This window comes from Ranitomeya imitator, chromosome 1, assembly GCF_032444005.1.
Source record: "Ranitomeya imitator isolate aRanImi1 chromosome 1, aRanImi1.pri, whole genome shotgun sequence".
NCBI classification, from domain to species: domain Eukaryota; kingdom Metazoa; phylum Chordata; class Amphibia; order Anura; family Dendrobatidae; genus Ranitomeya; species Ranitomeya imitator.
Window position 1 is genome coordinate 100,107,123 of NC_091282.1, and position 24,776 is coordinate 100,131,898.

The 24,776-nt window shown below is 43.0% G+C and overlaps 1 protein-coding gene across 3 annotated transcripts in view; it reads left to right on the plus strand.

Annotated features, from left to right (window-relative positions):
• Positions 1 to 24,776, plus strand: part of IPO11 (importin 11) — a 628,234-nt gene that overhangs the window by 126,338 nt on the left and 477,120 nt on the right. For all 3 annotated transcript variants that reach the window (XM_069749262.1, XM_069749270.1, XM_069749278.1), the window contains exons 10-15: positions 3,129 to 3,321; positions 6,249 to 6,401; positions 9,654 to 9,697; positions 21,287 to 21,377; positions 21,834 to 21,881; positions 24,527 to 24,632. In XM_069749262.1, the coding sequence (XP_069605363.1) occupies positions 3,129 to 3,321; positions 6,249 to 6,401; positions 9,654 to 9,697; positions 21,287 to 21,377; positions 21,834 to 21,881; positions 24,527 to 24,632 (635 nt within the window). The remainder of the gene's footprint in view (positions 1 to 3,128; positions 3,322 to 6,248; positions 6,402 to 9,653; positions 9,698 to 21,286; positions 21,378 to 21,833; positions 21,882 to 24,526; positions 24,633 to 24,776) is intronic.

A 24,776-nucleotide genomic window follows, 5' to 3' on the forward strand; every position in this document is an offset into this window, starting at 1 on the left:
GGTCATGTGTGGGATCAATTTAGGCAATGATGGAGAGTAGACGAAGAGAAGCCATATTCACCATGGCTTCCCTCTTCTTCCAGAATGAAAGCACAATTTTTGTCAACCTGTTGGGTCTTTGATTCGCAGATACTGGGACCAAAACGAAGGTTTTCTGGTTTAGAAAAATACACCTTTAGGCTTCATTGCAATGTCCCTTCTTCACATCCGTGTTTTTTTTTTTGGGCGATTAGAGCAGTCTACGCTGCTGTTCACATATCAGTGTCTTTTGTGTATCCTGTGTCCGCGCAAAAATCACAGAGACATCTCTGTTTTTGTTTCCTTCAGCACAGATGAAAAGTGCCCATAGAAATCTGTGAGTCAGTGACTTATCACAGACGGCATCAATGAACAGTCAGTGTACTCTCCATGATTAACACTGCAAAGTAAAGAGGCTTTGTCATTTATTTCTCCATATGTGAAAATCACTGATGAAACACTGAAGGGAAAAGTGGACACACTGACCAAACACTGCTGGAACGCAGATCCAAAACACTGATGACACTCATGCCATGCTGTACATGACAAAATATAGATGTCTGACTAAGGCCTCAGGCTGGGCTACAACTCCCGGGTAGTGAAGCCAAGGATCACTGCTATATCGCGGCATAATGCATGTGAATAGTACCGCAAAAAGTCTGAGCCAAGTGCATTTTTATGACTAGCTTGTTGCAGCACCTTACAGGATACTGTACAGATGAATTCACTTGAATTATGCTGCAACATACAGCGATATTTGGCCTGAGGCAAGATGCCTGTCATCGTCTGGGACAGCAAAGACCCCCGGCTGGGGGAAATCTAAGCTGGCCAGACACTTGGAGGAGAGAGTGTGCTGCCCCAGATCCATGGGCAGTGAAGCAGGCACCGGGACCGTGTGGTGCTCCGCCGAAGGGACTTTAAGCGTCCAGATTCCGGCGTATGGACTATCTACACTCTCGGTCACCGTGGCTGTGGTGGGTACGGCTGTGGATGTCGTTAGGGAGAGAGCAGGAAGTTGATGTTGCACTTTCTTCAATCCTTTTATTAAACAAAAAAAAATAGAAAAAACGCAATAGCACTCACCAATCAGTGGCAATTCAAACGTCCTTTATTAGAACATGCAGCAAATCATCTTCACGGTTCAAGGGAGGGAGTGAAAGTAGGAGTGCGACAGGCAAGACGACGACGATCGTTTCGCGCTAATATCAAGCGCTTCCACGGGTCTCCTTTTATTAAACCGTTTTCCCTGTTGGATTGCAAATTGAGCCTGGCACTGAGTCTGTCCTGTCCTTTTCTGTACAAGGTGCCGAGGTGTATAATGACTGTGGCCTAGTCGAGTCGGCTGGGACTACCACCCCGTGTCACCTTGTTACATATAATATTTCTGGTTTTCTATATGAATTTATCTCATATACAGGTATATATTTATATCAGCAGAGTATTATTTTTGTAGACACATCTGACATCTTCTTCTTTGATAGGTTCCCTAAAAGTTTACTTAGAAGTTTATACTCTGTGACTCTTATATAGCAGTCTTTTGATTCTGTGATGTTCGTATACAATTCAGCCTTAAAAGAGCACTGAGATCTCACGTTTCCCCATTAAAGAAGCACTTATCCTGCCATCAAAGTTTATATCCTCTTAATATATTGCAATCATCCTATTATACAACACTGTTTACTTACAATTGCTTACTTCGCCTTTCTACCTTTTCTCTGCTCTGTGTAGAAACATAAAGTTTCTTCTCCCTGCATTTATCATCCCCCTCTTCAACTCCTGACCCAGCTGCTTCCTCCTCTCCCTGCCGGGGGCATTTGGGCTGCATGCTTACGATCAGTACTACAACTGTTCTGGACACAGCGTATTTTCTCTGCATCCAAAACACTGTTGTTCAGTACAAGCACGGTGGATGGGATTGATAGAATCCCGTGGCACTGTGCTTCTTTTCTACACTGCATAAAATCAAATGCGGTGCGGGTTTCTGAGCCGCAGCATGTCAATTTCTCTTGCGGGAAAGCTTCGTCTTCTGTGCAGAATTTCCCCATAGACTTGCATTAGATGCGGTAAATTTGCAGTTTACAAAAAAGCACGTGCGTTGTAGCCCAAAAATACGCAAGGGATAGTATGGGGGAGTCTTTTTTCAAATAAAGTGTTTTTTTTTCTGTGTGCGTTTTTATTTTTGATTACTGGGTTAGTAATGGGGGTGTTTGATAGACACCTCTCCTTTACTAACCCCAGGGCTTGAGGTTAGCTGTGATTTTTGACAAATCACAGCTTATATCACCCCCAATACTTTTCCCCCGACTGCTACCGCGCCAGGGCATTTGAGAAAAGTCTGACAAAGCACCCGAATTGGTGCATCTAATGTGATGTGCCAATTCTGGGGTGTCTGAGAGATGGTGTTTTTAGGCTGGGAAACCATGAACCTTCCCAGCCTGATATTATCAGCTCACAGCTGTCTGCTTTACCTTTGCTGGCTATAAAAAATACCCCCTATCCCCCAACCACATTTAGTTTTTTTTTATTACGGTAATTTATTAGGTTAATACAAATAAACACTCGCTGCACTGATTATATATCTCACAGATATCTTTCTATCCCATATCTATATCTACAGTGGAAACTAGAAGTAATAAAAAGGCAACGCATTCTCTCTCCCATTATTCTGGCATTTGGCAAATCTTAATAATTATGGTAATCCTAATTGACCTAAAATAATAATAATAATAATTGTGATTTCATGTCAGATATTGAGAAAAACATGCAGATGTGTCTATTGATATAGTGTAGGTAAACTTCTCATCTACCTATATCATACCTATCTATATCTTTGCACTTCTAATCTAACATACCAAAGAGAGACAAAAGAGAGATTCTGCTAGCCGCTTATAACCACGTGATGTCATTAACCTAATGGAAAAGAAGAATTATCTGGGTAGAAAGGTAAAATGAGCAATTGTAAGTTCACAGTGCTGTATAATATGATGACTGCTATATATTAAGAGGATAAAAACGGTGATGGGAGGAGGAGGAGGGCTTCTTTAATATTCTTTTTATTTTACTATTTTTTAAGTAATTAAAGATTCAAGATTCCTTTCTTTTTCCCCCAGCTTTTAGATTTTCTGGACCAGCATCCATTTGCGTTCATTCCCCTGATCCAGAGAGCGCTGGAGTTTGCAGTCAGCTATGTTTTTACGCAGACCGGGGATGGGATTGTGTTTGAGCGTTTCATAGTTCAGTGCATGAGTCTCATCAAGATGATTGTGAAGAATGATTCTTTCAAGCCATCCAAAAACTTTGAAGGTACTGCATTTATTTTCTTCAGGACGACAAATGAAATCAGTGTTTTTTCTTCTTCTTCCCATTGTCTTTATTTACTCTTATTTCTATATCCCATATACTAAACTTTTATTTTTTTGTTTTTTTTCTAAAGGTCACTTACACCTTTGCCAACAATATATAAATATATATATATTTATTTTTGCATAAATACTATAAAAAAAAGCAACAAAAAAATTAAGCATTATTGCAAGTAGTGTTGATGCCATCCTCCCGTTTTGTGTCCACAGCTCACATGCAGTTCCGTTTGTCTGTATGTTGCGTGTGGTCTTGTCTTGCGGTCAGTCCCATGTTGCTCTTGTGTTTGCCTTCTTAGGTTGGTAAAAGGAAGGAGTAGAGCTTGTGGAGATAAACGTGACTCTTAGGTCAGACTACACACAAACACTGCTTGTAGTCTGTAACCATAGAGACACAGTCACCTTCACAAATTGGTAGATTTTTAATAATGCATCAATTGAGTTGCAAAAGTGGTTGAAAAGCACACAATCACATAAAAAAGGTACGGTAGTTTAGCGACTTTCACAAATCCTTTGGAATTAGTGACCTTACAGAATGGGTTTTGTTCTTCCTTCAATGGAATCTGTCTGCACATTTTGTTATGTAATCTAACAACAGGATGATGTAGGGACAGAGACCCTGATTCCAGCGATGTATCACTCAGTTTACTGGGTGCAGCAGTTATGATAGAATCACAGTTTTCTCTGCTGCAGATTTAGCAATGCTCAGAGCCGCCCACACCACTGATTGGCTGCTTTCTGTGTACACTGTATACTGACAGCTAATCAGTGATGGGCCGGGGTTGTACTAATAGACACATGACACATAGTCCTGTAGTGATAATCTTCTGATGATAAAACACTGATTGTGTTGAGACAAAAACACAGCCTAATAAGTAACACATCACTACAATCAGTATCTCGGCCCCTACCTCTTCTTGTGCTCAGATTACATATCAAGAACCTGCTGACAGATTCCCTTTAAGACTGATAGGTGCCTCAGCCCACTAGTCTGACTTTTAGGACAAGGTGTTCTGTTGCAGATCCTATGAGAGATTAATTCATCTGTTTGCACCATCTACCTAGTGGCAAAAGGTCATAAAAGTGGCTTAAGGTACCGTCACACTAGACGATATCGCTAGCGATCCGTGACGTTGCAGCGTCCTCGCTAGCGATATCGTCCAGTGTGACAGGCAGCAGCGATCAGGCCCCTGCTGGGAGATCGCTGGTCGGGGAAGAAAGTCCAGAACTTTATTTGGTCGCTGGACTCCCCGCAGACATCGCTGAATCGGCGTGTGTGACACCGATCCAGTGATGTCTTCACTGGTAACCAGGGTAAACATCGGGTAACTAAGCGCAGGGCCGCGCTTAGTAACCCGATGTTTACCCTGGTTACCATCCTAAAAGTAAAAAAACTAACGCTACATACTTACCTACCGCTGTCTGTCCCCGGCGCTCTGCTTCTCTGGTCTGGCTGTGAGCACAGCGGCCGGAAAGCAGAGCGGTGACGTCACCGCTCTGCTTTCCGGCTGCCCGGCGCTCACAGCCAGACCAGAGAAGCAGAGCGCCGGGGACAGACAGCGGTAGGTAAGTATGTAGCGTTAGTTTTTTTACTTTTAGGATGGTAACCAGGGTAAACATCGGGTTACTAAGCGCGGCCCTGCGCTTAGTTACCCGATGTTTACCCTGGTTACCGGGGACCTCGGGATCATTGGTCGCTGGAGAGCTGTCTGTGTGACAGCTCTCCAGCGACCAAACAGCGACGCTGCAGCGATCCGGATAGTTGTCGGTATCGCTGCAGCGTCGCTAAGTGTGACGGTACCTTTACTCCTGTTCTCAGAAAAAAAAAAAAGTTTTGCTTTTTTCCTGGCGCTCTCAGGCTAAGTGCACACGTTGCAGAATTGCCGCGGAAATTTCTGCTGCAATTCCGCAACTCCTGCCGCGGGTATATCACATGCGAAATTGGCATGCGTATTCCCACTAAACACTAGCGTTTTACAAGCGTTTTTAGCTTGCAGAATGCTAGCGAAAACTGATTGACCGGTCACACAATCATAGTGTTTGACAAGCATGACCAAGTTTTTACTATTGATGTGGCCTATGCAGCATCAATAGTAAAAAGAGCTAACGTTAAAAAAAAAAGTAATAAATTATGATATTCTCACCTTCCGGCTTCCCTCGCAGCTTTCCCGCTCCTCGCGATGCTCCGGTCCCAGTAATGCTTTGTGGCATGACCCCAGATGACGTAGCGGTCTTGCGTGATGCTACGTCATCACACGTCATTGCCGCAAAGCATGCTTAGGAACGGGAGCGTCGCGAGGAGCGGGAAAGTTGCGGGGGACGCCGGAAGCTGAGAATATCACTATTTTCTATTTTAATTCTTTTTTTTAACAATTATATGGTGCCCAGTCTGTGGAGGAGTCTCCTCTTCTCCACCCCCGGTACCATCCGCACATGATCCGCTTACTTCCCGCAAGGTGGGCATAGCCACATGCGGAAAGTAAGCGGAGCAATGCATTCCTATGTGTGCGGAATCCCCGCGATTCTGCACTTTAATGAACATGCTGCGTTTTTTTCCGGAATGCGATTCCGCCGCGGAAAAAAAATGCAGCGTGTGCACAAAAAATGCGGAACGCATTCTAAAAATAGGATGCTTAATGTATGCGTTTATTTTGCGGTTTTATAGTGAAAAAAACGCGAAAATTCCTAGACGTGTGCACACAGCCTTACAGTTTTTCTAATGAGTGGATGAGGACTAGCAGTATGGTGGGAACCAACCACGGGCCGACACTTTAGTCTGTGGCACACTGGCAGCCCAAGATGAACCACATGTTGATTTTTTACGTGCGATTTAACATCTGAAACCATCTCACATACGTTTGTTTGTTTTTTCAGACAGCAAACCAGAAACCATCAATGCCCACCAAATCAAAATGTCCTTCTTCACGTACCCGACGCTGATGGAGATATGTCGCAGGCTGGTCACACATTACTTCCTTCCCAGTGACGAAGAGCTGGCAATGTGGGAGGAAGATCCCGAGGGTTTCGGTAAGAGCGCACCCTCTTCATGGGACTTCCCTTGGAATTGTTATGCCATTTTGGAAACTTCTTTTTAATTGTCTTGAATATAAAATATTTAACCGTTTGTTGAAGGTGTAGAGGGAACAATGATGATTTTCTTTCTTGAGTTAACCATTTTTATCATTTTTAGTGCCGTTATTTTGAGCCGTATCCACTTTCCCATGCCATTAATAATAAGATTTGCCACTAAACTCCATTGTGCCCGTACTAGACATTTTACGGCGGGCTCTCATTGAGATGAGCGGAGGTAATCCCGGCTCAGTGAGTCCCACGTTCATTAATCACAGCCTGGCCACCTAGTTACGAGGTTTGATCACTGAGCCACCACCGGCTCCGTCGTATTGGATTTCCAGGTTCCAGAGTCGGCTCTCTAGAGAAATGCGTGCATACATTTTCACGATCATGTTTCCTGCCCAGCAGTTAATTGCTTTCAGCGTGTGATAAATAGTTTACGACCGTTCCTCTGGGGTCTGCGTTCACGTGGGCAGCGCTGCTCGCTGTGTGATCCAGGCTGCCCAACTCTATACTTCTGCTTAACACAATTGTTTTTTTTTTTATTTTCATGTCGTAACCCTTTCCGGTGGATTTAATTGAGAGCAATGACTCGCAATGGCACACAGGCATTAAACTTTCATGTCGGATGTGACTTCTATTTTTTTTCTGCTGGTGAAAAATTTCATACGATCGAAAAAAACCAGACACATTAAAGCAATGCATTATACTGGGGTCACGTGCCATTATTATCCCCATAGGCAATAACAGAAGTGGTGCTCAACATGCATATTTAATGGGTATTACCATCTCTTGCATTTATAGCAGGCAGCCATTGCCGTATGTGAATTTCCCAGAGGAACATGCATGGCTTATAAGTCTCCTCACTCTGACATGCCAGGCCTGGCTTGTCACTCTGCACAATGAGAAACGTTACCCCTTACATCCTAGACTCCAGAAATGAGCTTTACTTAAATAGCATTTTAGCAATTTCTAGTTTTATCACTAAGGTCCTTCTTCAGGCTTAGTGAACAGGTGTAATGGCAAAGTGGAAACCCACGATACACCATCAAAGCCCGATAGATGTGGGTCCTAGTTTGGGGACTTTCACCTCTCTTGAGCAGGGGTGTCAAACTGCATTCCTCGAGGGCTGCAAACAGGTCATGTTTTCAGGATTTCCTTGTACTGCACACAGGTGATAATTTAATCACTAACTCATTATTTGTGTAGGGGATTAAATTATCACCTGTGCAGTGCAAGGAAATCCTGAAAACATGACCTGTTTGCAGCCCTCGAGGACTGCAGTTTGACACCCCTGCTCTTGAGGACAAGGCCCTATCTCACACCACCTGGAGTAGATAGGTAGCTGCACATGTGTAGCTCTCTCCTCACACTTCTGTGGGTGTTTGAAGCGCTAAATCCACTGCAACTATAGTTAAAAGGACAGGGAAGCGAGTCAGAGTTGATGGGAAGATGGATGAGCTAAATACAGGGCAATCCTGGGAGGGAAACCTGTTAAGAGGTTACAAAAGACCCGAGACTGAGGCGTAGGTTCACCTTCCAGCAGGACAAGGAGTCTAAACATCCTGCCAGAGCTACAATGGATGGTTTATATCAAGCATAGTCATGTGTGTGAGTGGTCCAGTCACCGTCCAGACCCAAATCCCACTGAGAATCTGTGGCAAGACTTGAGAATTGCTGTTCACAGACGCCTCCATCCAATCTCATGGATTGAGAGCGATTGTGCAGAAAAGAATGGGTAGAAGCAGGGCTGTGGAGTCGGTAAGCCATACCTCCGTCTTTCCATGACTCCGACTCCACAGCCCTGCATAGAAGCTGGTAGAGACAGACCCCAAAAGACTGCTGGTCCTATGAAGTATTGACTTGGGGCTGAATACAAATGCACGTCACAATTTTCAGATACACATTTTTTAAATCATTAGAAAAGCCTGTATCGTTTCCTTCACACTTCCCAAATGCTTTCTAGTTTGTGTTTGTGTATCATATAAAATCCCAATAAAATAGATTTACGTTTCTGGGTGTAACGCAAAAAAATGTGGAAAGGTTCACAAAATCTGAATACTTTTTGAAGGCACTGTGTGTGTATATACAGTAGGTAGGAGGTGTGCGGAGACCCCCACCGATCGCTCTGCACTGCACAGCTGTATGAGCAGTGAGCGGCTTACAGGCTCATTAGTAAGTGTATGGGTTTGTGCACCACTATCGCCACTGAGCAGTCTGCAGACCCATAGCCTTACTATGGAGCCCGTACACAAGACAGTGGTGGTCTCAGGACCCAGAGCCCCACTATCAGCATCACATAGTGCAGGGGTGTCGAACTGCATTCCTCGAGGGCTGCAAACAGGTCATGTTTTCAGGATTTCCTTGTACTGCACAGGTGATAATTTAATCATCAACTCATTATTTGTGTAGGTGATAAATTATCACCTGTGCAGCACAAGGAATTCCTGAAAACATGACCTGTTTGCAGCCCTCAAGGAATGCAGTTTGACACCCCTGACATAGTGGCTGTTATAAAATGTACATTTTCTTGTTAAAGGGAATTTGTCATCAGGTTTCTGCTACCTCATCTGAGAGCAGCGTAGTGTAGGCACAGAGAAGCTGAATCCAACGATGTATCACTTTGATTACTGAGTGCAGCTGTTCTGACACAGAGCTTTTATATTTAGCAATGCAGCAGAGCTGAGGAAGCTAACCCCGCCCACAGCAGGCTCTGTCCATAGACAGTGAGCTGCTTATCACATTAGAGGGTGTTGTCGGTCCAGGAGGCATGTGCTGCTGGGTCACAGCAATGATAAGCACTTGGTGCTAAAATAATAATTGTAGGCAAATAAAACCACATTTCTGAAATCTGTGTTTAACCCCTACAGCATGCTGTCTTCAGATCACATAGCAAAAACCTACGGACAGATTCCCTTTAAATGATGATTGCCTTTGAAACTGTTCAATTCTGTCTGCCTTCGGCTTCCACTAGAGGGAGCCCAGGAGTATGCTGCATACCATCTAACTGCTCAGCTATTTCCTAAGCTCCCCCTAGTGGTGGCTACGGAGAGGTGATAATTGCATAATTAGTGATGCATTGGTTTAATGCATCCTATGTCCTTGCGGGATCTTCTTTACATTGCGCCGAGAATTTTTTGTGTAATTTGTGAGTTAGAACTGATAGTGTCAGATTCGTGCCAGTAATCCTTCTCATTTTCTCTGCAGCCGTGGAGGAAAGTGGTGGAGACTCATGGAAGTACAGTCTGAGGGTACGTTTCCTAAATTATTCAGCCTTGCCCTTTCTTACAATTCATGAAATAGGTATCATCGCTGCTCATGCGCTACAACAGGAAAATGTTCTAGAATTACATCCTTTAGGTCCTAAGGGTCTTTCTTCAGAATGTCATCTTTCCTAATCCCCTTCTGTTCTCCAGTAAAATAACCTTTTCAGGATACTTTCTTTAATTTTCTATATGGATTTTCAGCTTTAATTTTTGCTATGTATTATTACAGTTTGCCCTTTGCATATTAACTTTTTGGGCGGTATGATACATCCATGTACAAACACGCGTCAACATCTTAATGGATGAAAGTTCTCAGCAAAACTGAAGATTTTGTAATGCAAGTTATATTATTAACCTTAATTTGTGTTTAATTTCCTTTGTGTGTATTGAAGTAGCCCCCAAACAACAGAGGAAAAAAGGCAAAATTTCGCACAAAATCCCAAAAATGGGCAAGACACATTTTTTTGCACCCTCAACTTAATATTTGGTTGCACACCTTTGGTATAAATAACTGCAATCAGTCGCTTCCTGTAACCATAAACAAGCTTCTTACACCTCTCAACTGGAATTTTGGACCATTCTTCTTTTGCAAGCAGTTCCAGGTCTCTCATATTTGAAGGCACCTTCTCCCAACAGCAATTTTAAGATCTCTTCACAGATGTTCCATGGGGTTTATATCCGGACTCATTGCTGGCCACTTCATTGCCATGGGTCATAAACTTCTTTATTATGTTGCTCACCGTGGACAAAGGATCATCCAGATTTCTGGAGATGGACTTGTAACCTTGAAATTGTTGATATGTTTTGACAATTTTGGTTCTCAAGTCCTCAGACAGTTCTATTATGCTCTTTCTGTTCTCCATGCTTAGTGTGGCACACACAAACGCGCAATGCAGAGATTGACTCACCTTCTTCCCTGGTTTCAGGTGTGATTTTCATATTGCTCACACCTGTTACTTGCCACAGGTGAGTTTGACTGAGCTTCACATGCTTAAAACAAAGTTGTTTACCAACTATTTTGTAAAGGTGCCAACAATTTTGTCCGGCCAATTTTTGGGGTTTTGTGTGAAATTACCGTATGTCCAATTTGCATTTTTTTCTCAGGTTTTTGTGTTTCAAACTTCAAACAAGAGCAGGATTTATTAACAGATGCATAAATCTTACAAACCAAAAAGTTTTGTTGCTCAGTTAAATTTTTATAAATTTTAAACATAAAAGTGTGGGTCAATTATTATTCAACCCCTAGGTTTAATATTTTGTGGAATAACCTTTGTTTGCAATTACAGCTAATAATCGTCTTTTATAAGACCTGATCAGGCCGGCACAGGTCTCTGGAGTTATCTTGGCCCACTCCTCCATGCAGATCTTCTCCAGGTTATCTAGGTTCTTTGGGTGTCTCATGTGGACTTTAATCTTGAGCTCCTTCCACAAGTTTTCAATTGGATTAAGGTCAGGAGACTGACTAGGCCACTGCAACACCTTGATTTTTTGCCTCTTGAACCAGGCCTTGGTTTTCTTGGCTGTGTGCTTTGGGTCGTTGTCTTGTTGGAAGATGAAATGACGACCCATCTTAAGATCCTTGATGGAGGAGCGGAGGTTTTTGGCCAAAATCTCCAGGTAGGCCGTGCTATCCATCTTCCCATGGATGCGGACCAGATGGCCAGGCCCCTTGGCTGAGAAACAGCCCCACAGCATGATGCTGCCACCACCATGCTTGACTGTAGGGATGGTATTCTTGGGGTCGTATGCAGTGCCATCCAGTCTCCAAACGTCACGTGTGTGGTTGGCAACAAAGATCTCGATCTTGGTCTCATCAGACCAGAGAACCTTGAACCAGTCAGTGTCAGAGTCCTCCAAGTGATCATGAGCAAACTGTAGACGAGCCTTGACATGACGCTTTGAAAGTAAAGGTACCTTACGGGCTCGTCTGGAACGGAGACCATTGCGGTGGAGTACGTTACTTGAGAAATCGCTCCTGTCAAACCAATCTAATCAGTTTTTATGAAGAGGTAAGCTATAGGCTGGACCACGGTGAGTCATTGGACGTGGTATATCTCGATTTTTCCAAAGCGTTTGATACCGTGCCGCACAAGAGGTTGGTACACAAAATGAGAATGCTTGGTCTGGGGGAAATTGTGTGTAAATGGGTTAGTAACTGGCTTAGTGATAGAAAGCAGAGGGTGGTTATAAATGGTATAGTCTCTAACTGGGTCGCTGTGACCAGTGGGGTACCGCAGGGGTCAGTATTGGGACCTGTTCTCTTCAACATATTCATTAATGATCTGGTAGAAGGTTTACACAGTAAAATATCGATATTTGCAGATGATACAAAACTATGTAAAGCAGTTAATACAAGAGAAGATAGTATTCTGCTACAGATGGATCTGGATAAGTTGGAAACTTGGGCTGAAAGGTGGCAGATGAGGTTTAACAATGATAAATGTAAGGTTATACACATGGGAAGAAGGAATCAATGTCACCATTACACACTGAATGGGAAACCACTGGGTAAATCTGACAGGGAGAAGGACTTGGGGATCCTAGTTAATGATAAACTTACCTGGAGCAGCCAGTGCCAGGCAGCAGCTGCCAAGGCAAACAGGATCATGGGGTGCATTAAAAGAGGTCTGGATACACATGATGAGAGCATTATACTGCCTCTGTACAAATCCCTAGTTAGACCGCACATGGAGTACTGTGTCCAGTTTTGGGCACCGGTGCTCAGGAAGGATATAATGGAACTAGAGAGAGTACAAAGGAGGGCAACAAAATTAATAAAGGGGATGGGAGAACTACAATACCCAGATAGATTAGCGAAATTAGGATTATTTAGTCTAGAAAAAAGACGACTGAGGGGCGATCTAATAACCATGTATAAGTATATAAGGGGACAATACAAATATCTCGCTGAGGATCTGTTTATACCAAGGAAGGTGACGGGCACAAGGGGGCATTCTTTGCGTCTGGAGGAGAGAAGGTTTTTCCACCAACATAGAAGAGGATTCTTTACTGTTAGGGCAGTGAGAATCTGGAATTGCTTGCCTGAGGAGGTGGTGATGGCGAACTCAGTCGAGGGGTTCAAGAGAGGCCTGGATGTCTTCCTGGAGCAGAACAATATTGTATCATACAATTATTAGGTTCTGTAGAAGGATGTAGATCTGGGGATTTATTATGATGGAATATAGGCTGAACTGGATGGACAAATGTCTTTTTTCAGCCTTACTTACTAACTATGTTACTATATTACTTATGGTATTGACTGAAACCAATGTCCCCACTGCCATGAGATCTTCCCGGAGCTCCTTCCTTGTTGTCCTTGGGTTAGCCTTGACTCTTCGGACAAGCCTGGCCTCGGCACGGGAGGAAACTTTCAAAGGCTGTCCAGGCCGTGGAAGGCTAACAGTAGTTCCATAAGCCTTCCACTTCCGGATGATGCTCCCAACAGTGGAGACAGGTAGGCCCAACTCCTTGGAAAGGGTTTTGCACCCCTTGCCAGCCTTGTGACCCTCCACGATCTTGTCTCTGATGGCCTTGGAATGCTCCTTTGTCTTTCCCATGTTGACCATGTATGAGTGCTGTTCACAAGTTTGGGGAGGGTCTTAAATAGTCAGAAAAGGCTGGAAAAAGAGATAATTAATCCAAACATGTGAAGCTCATTGTTCTTTGTGCCTGAACTACTTCTTAATACTTTAGGGGAACCAAACAGAATTCTGGTGGGTTGAGGGGTTGAATAATATATGACCCTCTGAAAAGACTTTTCACAATTTAAAAAAAAAATAAAGAAATAACATTCTTTTTTGCTGCAGTGCATTTCACACTTCCAGGCTGATCTACAGTCCAAATGTCACAATGCCAAGTTAATTCCAAATGTGTAAACCTGCTAAATCTGCAGGGGGTTGAATACTACTTGTAGGCACTGTATATATATCTCAACTTGCACATATCTTCACAGTATCAATCAAATATGGTGTCAAGTCTTACATGGGTTGTCTCCTCTTGGTAAATGGGCAAAATTACCGTACTGACTGCTTGTAAAAACAAAACTCTTTATTAAAAAAATCTTCTCTTTTCTCAAGAATGGAGGGATTGTTAATTTTATAGTTTACTGCTCTTTGGCTAGGTTACTCTGATGGACTGCAGCGGTGGCCGATTTCCTAGACAAGGAGCGTGCGCTTACAAGCTGATTGGCTTAGAGCTCTGCAGCCGGCGGGATCTGGCCAGCTTCAGTGCTTTTCCGATGGTGCAGCAGTGAAGCTGCCTCTATTTGCAGCATCAGAGAGTGCACGGTTTGGGTCAGCAGTGCAGTTGTGCCATCAGCATGAACTGTCAATCAAAAGGCGTGCCACCCTCATCCCCGGCAAACTGGAACGTGGGAGAGGCGCATTCCTGAACAAAATTTGAAGGGTTGTCCTCTTCTGAACATCCACTTATTAATTGCCCAAGGTTAGGTAAGAAATGTAAAAATATCGACACTCACTTTCTGGATTAGTCTGCTTTTTATTTAGCTCGGCTTTGACAAACAATTGGACAATTGTGTATCATTTTTTTCTCTTACCTCCCTGTGCTCATTAATAAGGGATTATCCTATATTAGGGAACTAATTTAATTTGAAAACGACCTTGATCATGGACAGGAGGTAAATAAATAATGTGAACTGAACTGAACAATTGCTAACGCCTTTTCATACAGGACGAGGACTAGAACTTTATAAAGTGCCACCTATTGTAAGTAGCAATCCTAATAGTCAACGTCATCCCTTTAACTAGCCTTGCTACTTAGGATCAAAGCCAGAACAGAATCTCAATTTGCAGACACAGTGTTTCGGGATATTGCCCCTCATCAGTGCAAAGCATGAGCTCTGATTTAGCTTGGAGGCTTAAAACAGGCATCTAAGGGGTAACATTGCATGCGTCTCTGAGGTATGCTCTTTGCACAACATTTTTTATTGTCCTGCTTCTCATAGTATCCTGTATTGTTTTGTGTCTACAGCTCCCATGCAGAAATTGTGTGGCCATAGTAACACAAAATGAATCTGTTTTCTATCCTTTCCCCAAATTGTCGATTACTCACCAAATGTACATCATTGAGCTGCAGGTGACAGATCGAACGGGGGTTTATCAGCAAGACAAGTGATGTTCTTAGGTATTTGGTTTTGAATACTGTCCTTGGGACTTTAAAATTACATTTTTATTGAACGGTTAAATAATTTTCAATCACAAAAATACAACTAAAGAAAAGAATAGCTTGGACAATATCCGCATCGATATATCATAGAATATAAGTATAACGTCCAATAAAACATCAAGTTATAGGAAGAAAAAAGAGGGAAGGGAATGTTTTAGGCCATCAGTAATACAATTATGAAGTTACTAAAATCCAGTGGAAACCGTACAGAGCATAGCCAGGCGCGAACCAACGCGGAGCACAAACCGGAGAGAGAAGAAACGCAGCGGAGAAAAGGGTGGGTCCCATCAGTCTGATGTAAGATCGTAGGCATCGGGTTCTGGGGGTTCAATCACAGTATCTATCACAGCCAGTGGGGGATGGGGCAATCGCATGTTCCATCCTATTAAGAAGGGCTATCTCACAGAACCACTCCTCCACAGTAAGTACTTTTCCAGTGACGAGGATTGATATTCTTAGCAGCCTGTACAAGGTAGCTTAGTAAAGACCTTTTGTATCTGGTGAAACTAGTTGGGATCATAAAGAGCAAAAGAGATTCAGGAGAGCCCGGCACAGAGAGACTAGTCATTTTTTAATAATCTGAATTACCTGAGTCCAGAAACCTCTTATTATGGGACAGCTCCACCAAATGTGTGTCATCGTCCCCTCTTCCACTCCACATCTCCGGCATCTATCTGATACTGCAGGAAACCACATAAGAAGTAATATGGGAACCCGGTACCATCTGGAGATGATCTTAAAGGGAACCCCTCCCTGTTGGTTTTGCTGTATGTCCGAATAAAGTATGACGTTTTTACCTGGGTAAGTGCGCTCCATCTTCATTTTTTTCTTAAAGGGAACCTGTCACCTCATTTTTGAGCTCTAAGCTGCGGCCACGGCCTTTCGGGACTTATCGACAGCATTCTAGAATGCTGTAGATAAGCCCCCAATCTAACCTGCAAGAGAAGAACGATAAGCTATATTATACTTACCCAGGGGTGGTCCGGTCCGATGTGCGTTGCATTTTCGCGTCCGGCACCTCCCATCTTCATACGATGTCGTGATCTTCCTTGCTTCTTGTCGCGGCTCCGCGCAGGCGTACTGATTTGCCCTGTTGAGGGCAGAGTAAAGTACTGCAGTGCGCAGGCGCCGGGAAAGGTCAGAGAGGCCACAGCTCATAGCTCAAAAATGAGGTGACAGGTTCCCTTTAAAGGAGGTCTCTTGAGTTTTGGTTGCAATTGATGTTTTGTGAGCAAATTGAAAACAATTAGCCTATTGTGAGTCTTCAAAAAATTTGCCCAGTTTTCAATAGGGTGGTCTGACAGTTGTAGTATGGGCTATTAGGGGCAGCACGGTGGCTCAGTGGTTAGCACTGCAGCCTTGCAGCGCTGGAGTCCTGGGTTCAAATCCCACCAAGGACGACATCTGCATCGGGGACAGTGATGATAATATGTGCAAAACTGTAAAGCGCTGCGGAATATGTTAGCACTATATAAAAATAAAGATTATTATTATAAAGTGTTTATAGGCAATGAGATGGGGTGCAAGGGTGGAGACGACGAAAGGCATAATTTTTCAAAATTTGTAAGATTGAGCCCTCTATCTTTGCTAACATGGGAATAGAAATGTTGCAACTGTCATTCATAGTCGGCTCCTGGAGGGATAGAGCAGTCCCGAAATATTAGATAGTATATGAGCAAAGTGAAGAGGGTGATATTTACTTCTCTCCAGAAATCGATTGGAAGATAGCCCCGGTAAAATGGTGGGATTGTCTGATATTGAGTATAATGGGCCCCGAAGGTCAATTAGAGAGATCTTCTTATTGCCTCGACACAGGGATAGGATTGTACAGTATGTGCTGTAGGATTGTTGAGAGGGTTTAAGGGCTGAGGAACGTGGGTTCCAGGGAAGTGTAGTTAATGCTCTTAGACAAATAGTTTGTGCTATATGAACCCAAAGCCTCTCATGTTGATGGTGAAAATAATTGAGTATTCTAGCATGGACTGCGGCCATATAGTATTTTCTACAATCCGGGAGACCGAGGCCTCCCATCTGTTTAGACCTGACTGATATATCACCACGAATACGTGGACGACCATTCAGCCAGATGAACTTACAAAAGCTACTACGTAGATGTTTCCAAAAGGTTTAAAGGGATTCTGGTCGGGATAGTTTGAAAAAGGTAAAGCAGTCTAGGTAAAATATTCATTTTTAATACATTAGCTCTGCCAAACCATGAGAAATCCTTCACAGTCCATGACTTAAGGTCCTTATGGACATGACCAAGTAAGGGTTTGTAATTGAGGTGAAACAGTCGAGAAAGATCACTATGTATGTGTATACCTAAATATTTTATACCCTGTGATGGCGAAAAAAAAGGGACATTTGATTGGATGCCAGCCTGAGCGGTAGTTGGCAAGGAAATGTTGAGTGCCTGAGATTTGAAGTGTTTTGGAAATTGGACCATGTGCTAAAATTATCCACTTCTGCCATGATAGATGAAATAGACGTATGTGGGCTTGTAGTGTACAGAAGGACATCATCCGCAAAGGCGGAGCACTTATATTCCATTTGCCCCATAGTAATACCTTTAAAGGGAACCTGTCACCTGAGTTTGGCGGGACTGGTTTTGGGTCATATGGGCGGAGTTTTTGGGTTTTTGATTCACCCTTTCCTTACCCGCTGGCTGCATGCTGGCCGCAGTATTGGATTGAAGTTCATTCTCCGTCCTCCGTAGTACATGCCTGCACAAGGCAAGATTGCCAGGTGACAGGTTCCCTTTAATATCAGGGTTATCAGGAATAGAGGATAGTAAATGTTCTATCACTAGGATATACAGGAGAGGGCACCCCTGCCTTGTTCCTTTAATCTCACTGTAGGGTTAGAATAGAGGGCCATTTTTTTGAGTTTTTTGAGGGCGTAATAGATGGCTGACCATGATATTCTGTCAAACGCTTTTTCAGCGTCAAGTGACAGTATTGAAAGAGGTATGTTTCTTGTTTGAGCGTAGTGAATGATATCAATGGTTTTTAGTGTGTTATCACGGGCCTCTCTACCGAGACGTTTTTTATTCTATCAATTTGTAAAATAAAAAAAAAATCTAAATATTTGTTTTGCTTTTCTACTTGTCATTGTAAAAAATGTTCTTGACAGACTTCTCGTTTTCTTTACAACACGTAAAGCAAACCAACACAACTGCGTAATGTCGGACTGTGATGCCAAGGTCCCACCAGTTACCTACTCCGGGGCCCCACTTTTCTTCTACATGTAAATGTGAAATTATCCTCAGTCACAAATTTATATCACAATGAACTGGGTAAATTGATAAATGAATAAGATGCCGCTTTTTTTCTGTATTCAAGTATATTGGTCCATGTACTGCTCATATAAGAGGGCGGTGACCACTCCTACACTGGGGCCCACCGGAAGATTCTCCTGCTCTCCTGTGGGCCAGTCTAAGCCTGCAGTACTGCGTTTTACCCATCATTAACTGGCAGCAGTAGGACCTATTGCGGAAAAGGACTGGGAAAAGAAAGCGCAATAGGGTCTTATCCAATGACAGAGGGGTGTGAAAAGAAGGGCAGAATGCACTCACCTTGCTCAGTAGCTGGAAGACAACATATAACAGGCACATTTCACCTGCTGCACAAATACGGAGCAGACAACCACAGACACAGAGGAGGAGAATGGAGGTATCACTATGCGCTGCTGAAATCAAACAGTCGATGAAAATAAAACATTTATTTAAACAGGTTTAAAAGTCAACGCGTTTCGAGGTCACGCAGGACCTCTTCATCAGGACAAACCTGGATTGATAACGAATGGGAAAGTAGTAAATCTATAATTATTTTATTCTAGATTTCCTACTTGATTATCTTTTCTGAACTCAGAAAACCTCTCTAATTATTTATCCTGTATATGTGTATCTCTTTATTGGCTTTATGCGTTGCCACCTTATGTAAATGTTCTGTAAATTGATAACTACACGACTGTTTGCTTTTCTCACATGGAAAGTGTCTTGTCTATCAAAGCTTTTATTGTGTACATCAAGGAGATGCAGACGTACCCATGTAAAAATAGCAAAAAATATTACAAAGTAAAGGAATAACATGCCAGACATGACAGATGCTGTCATAAAGTAAGGAGCCGTAAAGAAGAAGTACATACGGCTGTCTACTTTCCATAAATTCACATAAGGAATGGAAGATTATTCACTACTGAATTCCAAGATTCATTCATGGCACGTCCACATCTGGGATAAACATTAACTGATATATCGGGTGGGGTATAACGTGTGGAGAGGGGCGACCAGGTACAGAGGATTAGGCAGACCCGCAGCCACAGGCATTGCGGTACAGTCTGGAACCGGTATTGTACCGATGTCTCAATGCTCCCTTATGAAATGCAGAAGGTCTAAGCCGGTGGGATGGCTAACTACTTCTTCAGGCCCAGAATTCCCATAATCCCAATCGTTGAATATTGATCTGACTTGTTATTTAGCGATATCATGAGTTTATCCATATTTCTCAAATAATCTTTGAGCTGGATGTGGGTGTTGCACCATTTTCCTTCAAAAGAAAAATAAGTCACTTGGCATTAGCTTTCATTCCATGTTTGAGGGGTTGTTCTTGTTGGATGATGACAGATGAAAAGTGTAGAAAAACCAGCAATCAGTATCCAGTGTCCCTGCAGTGCCACCAGTGGTGAAACTATGCATTACACTGTTCTCGCTGGAGCCAACAGTCTGTCTGATTAAAGAGGACGGGTCATAAGTGGGCAATTTTTTGGTAATATTTTATTCCCACTGCACCTGTTATGACCTGGTGGTTAAGAGGCCACACTGATATGACCTGGTGGCTAGAACGCAACATGGAGCGAGCTCTGAGAAGGTGGTATCTCTACTGACCGCAGTCCCTAATCCTAACAACAACACTAGAAATAGCCACGGGATGTTCCTGACTCTCCCTAGACACCTCTTCACAGCCTAAGAAATAACTACCCCTAAAGAAGGAAATAGAAAGCTATCTTGCCTCAGAGAAAACCCCCAAAAGGAAAGATAGCCCCCCACAAATATTGACTGTGAATGGAGAGGGAAATGACGTACACAGAAATGAAATCAGAATTCAGCAAAGGAGGCCAATACTAAACTAGATAGACAGAGAGAAAAGGATACTGTGCGGTCAGTATAAAAAGCTACAAAATCCACGCAGAGTTTACAAAAATGAACTCCACACCGACTCACGGTGTGGAGGGGCAAATCTGCTTTCCCAGAGCTTCCAGCTAGCCTGAATAAGACATAGTGACAAGCTGGACAAAAAGAGAAATATTTGCAAAGCAAGAGAGTCCAAACAAATGGACAAACAAAAACTACCAAAAACTTATCTTCTGCAGACAAGGACTGGCCAATGGCCATATTAAAATTCTAAGGAGAGAACCAAATCCAACCAAGAACATTGACAGCAGGCATGGACTAAAGCCCAGAGCAGGTTTAAATAACAAACCCAGGCAAGGCGATTAGTGAAGGCAGCTGCTACAGCTATTTAAAGGAGCAGCAGTTCCACTCGAAACCACCAGAGGGAGCCCAAGGGCAGAACTCACAAAAATACCATTAGCAACCACAGGAGGGAGCTCCAGAACGGAATTCACAACATGCACCCCTGGGTATTTAATTTTTTTTTTTGCAAATCCGAAGCGAAGACATTAAAAAGAAGCTCTAAATAAAAAGGCCCATCTCTCTGGAACCATATGATGTAATTAAAAAAGAAAAACTGTATTACTCAGGGGAGCAGAGGGAATAAAATATCAGCTAAACTGGACACTTTTAATACTGTGACAGATTCTCTTAAAGAGTAACTACATTTGTTTTATTTTTTTATATTTAGTTATTAGTCGTCCTTTTTTCTAAGTTTGAAAGTATGAACTTTTGTAATATTCTACACTACAATCTTTTACTTCCTTTTCTCCCAAATAACATGTCTAAAGGTTTGTTTTAACTGACTAGTTCATGTTCCTTTAGAAGCTGCTTTCAACTGTTGCTCTAGCAGGGATCCATACTCTATTTACAAACACTTTTGAACCTCTGCTCCTCTCCATCCTGGTCAGACAGGGAAGGTTTAGTAAATAGTGTTTGAGTATGGATTCTCTTTGAGCAGCAGTTGAAATCAGCTTCTAAAGGAGCATGAACATTAACTATGTAGTTAAAACAGCACTTTCAGTATGGTGTATGGGAGAAGGAAGCAAATTAAGTTAAAATAGTAAAATAACTTTGCAATGCATAGAGAATTATTATGTTACTCTTTGAAGTGTGGATAGGCTACTGTAGATCCACACATGGAGATTTAGAGTCTAGAGTTTCTTTTGATTCTTCTTTGTCTGTATTAAACCTTTGAGAATTTTCTGTTTCTTCCCCAGCTTTGTTCGGAAGTGCTTTTCATTGATATTTTCCATGAATACAGTCAGACTCTCACACCCGTGCTCTTAGAAATGGTTCTTGCCCTTCAAGGTAAGTGTTTTTTTTATTGACATGATAGAAGTGATTAGGGTGATCCCTCAGTCGCATTGTCCTAATTTCAGTAATGAGATGACAGTAATGGAGTAGCACTAAATATCAGAAGCTTTTGTTTTTTCGTTTTATGAAAAAATATTGACTTTTGTTACTACAATAAAATGTCACGGTCTTATTAAGTGAGAGTAAAATATAAAAAAAAAAGAAGAAAGAAATAAAAAAAAAGAAAATAGCAATTTTTTTGTGTCGTAGGGAGCAAAAGTTTAGGAAAATGGGTAGAACTTAAGGTGCCCATAAAGAAAAGTGAGCAGTTGACAGATGTCATGGAAAGATGGATCGGGCATATTAGATTTCAACATACTCGAGTTTTTATTTCCGTGGCAGATAAGCTGCTGCCCACCTCTATATCCTGCAGTTTTTTTTTTTTGCTTATGATTCCCTTTTTGTTTTCAGGTCCCACTCCTTTGGAAGACCAAAATGCGATACTTATTAAAGAAACTGGTAGGTATCATGAATTCGTACCCTTGTCACTTTTTATAGAAATGTTATCAATTAAAGTTCATCTCTTGCTGTAATATGAGGCTTAACCTGGCAGTAAGTGTTCAGTTTCCTGACAGCGCCACCACAGGGGAAACTAAGTATAACACATTACCCACTCAAATCAGTGCCCTGTGTGTGTAATGTAGGACGGGACAGATCCTCGAGTGAGAAACACTCAGAATATCCTCTCTCCATGAGATGAAAATCCTGAGCAGACAAACTCCTCTATTAATACTCTAGAATTGCCTAACAAGATGTATGGAGTGTTTTTTTTTTTTAACTGGTACAACCAAGTAATGCCTCTAGGGCAGTGGTGGTGAACCCTCCCGATGGGCATGAGTGCAATCTAGTCAGTACTACCACCACTGCCACTCTCCTCTGCATGCGTGCCATCTCCTCAGCCCGCGTGCCATCCACCTCATCACTTGCGCCGCCGCCACTCTCCTGCAAGCGTGCTCTCTCCTCAGCCCTCACGCCATCCACCTCATCACTATCACCACCACCACTCTCCTCTGCACGCGTGCCCTCTCCTCAGCCCTCACGCCATCCACCTCATCACTATCACCACCACCACTCTCCTCTGCACGCGTGCCCTCTCCTCAGCCTGCGTGTCATCCACTTCATCACTGTCACCACCTCCAGTCTCCTCTGCACGCGTGCCCTCTCCTCAGCCCGCGCGCCATCCACCTCATCACTATCACCACCACCACTCTCCTCTGCACGCGTGCCCTCTTTTCAGCCCGCGCGCCATCCACCTCATCACTATCACCACCACCACCACTCTCCTCTGCACGTGTGCCCTCTCCTCAGCCCGCGCGCCATCCACTAGCGCCGCCGCCACTCTCCTAGAGTCTAAGATCTACACTTTCATGTGGGTGTTGTGACAACTGTGCAATCATCAGAACCAGGCAGTGATGGATTGTCATTGAAAGGAAAAGCCAGCTCACTGTGGTAGCCTAATTTGATCCAGAGCTCAGAGTAACATCAGTGCCTGGGACAGGAAGTGCCATGAGTTAAGGTGTGAACCAGTAACGCGTAGGTATTTTTCTTGATGGACTAAACCTTGAATGTGAAAATGCCTTTTGAACCTTTTCAATAAAGATGGAGATTTAAATCCATGAAGTTGGATCTTCTGTTAAAGTAGATATGGATTATGCCTGGACATTGATCCCTTAAAAGGGTTGTCCATGACTTTAACATTGAGAGCCCATCCTTAGGATAAGTTATCAAAATCTGATCTGTGGGAGCGTGACATCCAGCACCTCCACTGATCAGCTGTCCCTGGTGTCAGTGGCTTCAGGAACTGCTCAGTTATGGAGGTGCATAACACAGCTCCGTCAACTATATAGTGGTCACAGCAGGGTACTGCACATCTGCTCTCTGTTCAAATCAGTAAGGTGTGGCTCCCTATTCAAATCAATAGGGTGTGGCTCCCTATTCAAATCAATAGGGTGTGGCTTCATATTCAAATCAATAGGGTGTGGCTCCCTATTCAAATCAATAGGGCGTGGCTTCCTATTCAAATCAATAGGGTGTGGCTCCCTATTCAAATTAGTAGGGTGTGGCTCCCTATTCAAATCAATAAGATGTGGCTTCCTATTAAAATCAATAGGGTGTGGCTCCCTATTCAAATCAGTAGGGTGTGGCTCCCTATTCAAATCAATAGGGTGTGACTTCCTATTCAAATCAATAGGGTGTGGCTCCCTATTCAAATCCGTAGGGTGTGGCTCCCTATTCAAATTAATAGGGTGTGGCTTCCTTTTCAAATCAATAGGGTGTGGCTGTGCTGTACCCGGCTGCGGCCACTATTCAGTCAACGGAGCTGTGTTATGCACCTCCATCCATAACTGAGCGGTTCTGACCCACAGTTTGGCCGGGTTCTGGGTGTTTCACCCACATTCAGCACCCCCTATCAACCCATCAATGATCTATAATGTGATTGCGGGTTACTAATTGTTTTCTCCAATAGGCATGTGCCTTCTAGGCCATGTTGTAAAAAATAAATCAATAATTTGAAAAATAATCCCACTTGCCCCAAAAATAGTAAAAGTTTTGGTCCATGTACTTTATTTTTGTTGCAATAGCAAACCACAGAAATTGATATAGTCTCTCTGAATATACAACAATCCATGGAAAAGAAAGAATAGAGTTTTTATATACCCCAAAATAACAAAAAAAAATACAATTTGATTAGTAAAGACAGGCAAAATAAAAAAAAAGTTGTTATTCTTGGAATGTATTAATGAAAAAAATTGCCCTGCTGTATATAATAGCTGGCCGTGTGGTAAGGGTTAATCCCTGCTGGGGAAGTGAGGTGATAGCATTGCATGTAATGGGCGTCTGACCGCAGGGATGCTCTGTAGTCGGGGCTCTGACAGGGCGGCCATGTAGAATTATGGTCTGGAGATGGCCACGTCCAGCGCTCGACCTGTAGGTCACGTTTCATCTCCCGCTCTCTGGATCAGTGGTGGTCTCATCAGTCAGACCCTAAATGATCATCTGGTAGCTTTCAGAATGTTTTAGGCCTTTCTCTTACAGAATTTCGTTCCTTTTTTGTTTCTGTTCTGTAAGTACCAACAAATCCCCTTTCGTTCATCTTCCCCCAGTTTACAATGCTGTGGGACTGGCCGCCTACGAATTATTTGATAGCGTGGACTTCGATGAATGGTTTAAAAGCCAGTTGCTAGGAGAACTGCAAATTACCCATGATAGGTAAGAACATTTCATCCATCTACAGTGCGAAATCACTTTTTTATTATTTTGTGTGTCGGCCGTATGATTTATGTCACATGAGTAACTCGCTTTATGGCACCGCTGTGGCAGTAAGAGGAGATGCTGCACGTCTCCCGTGATCTA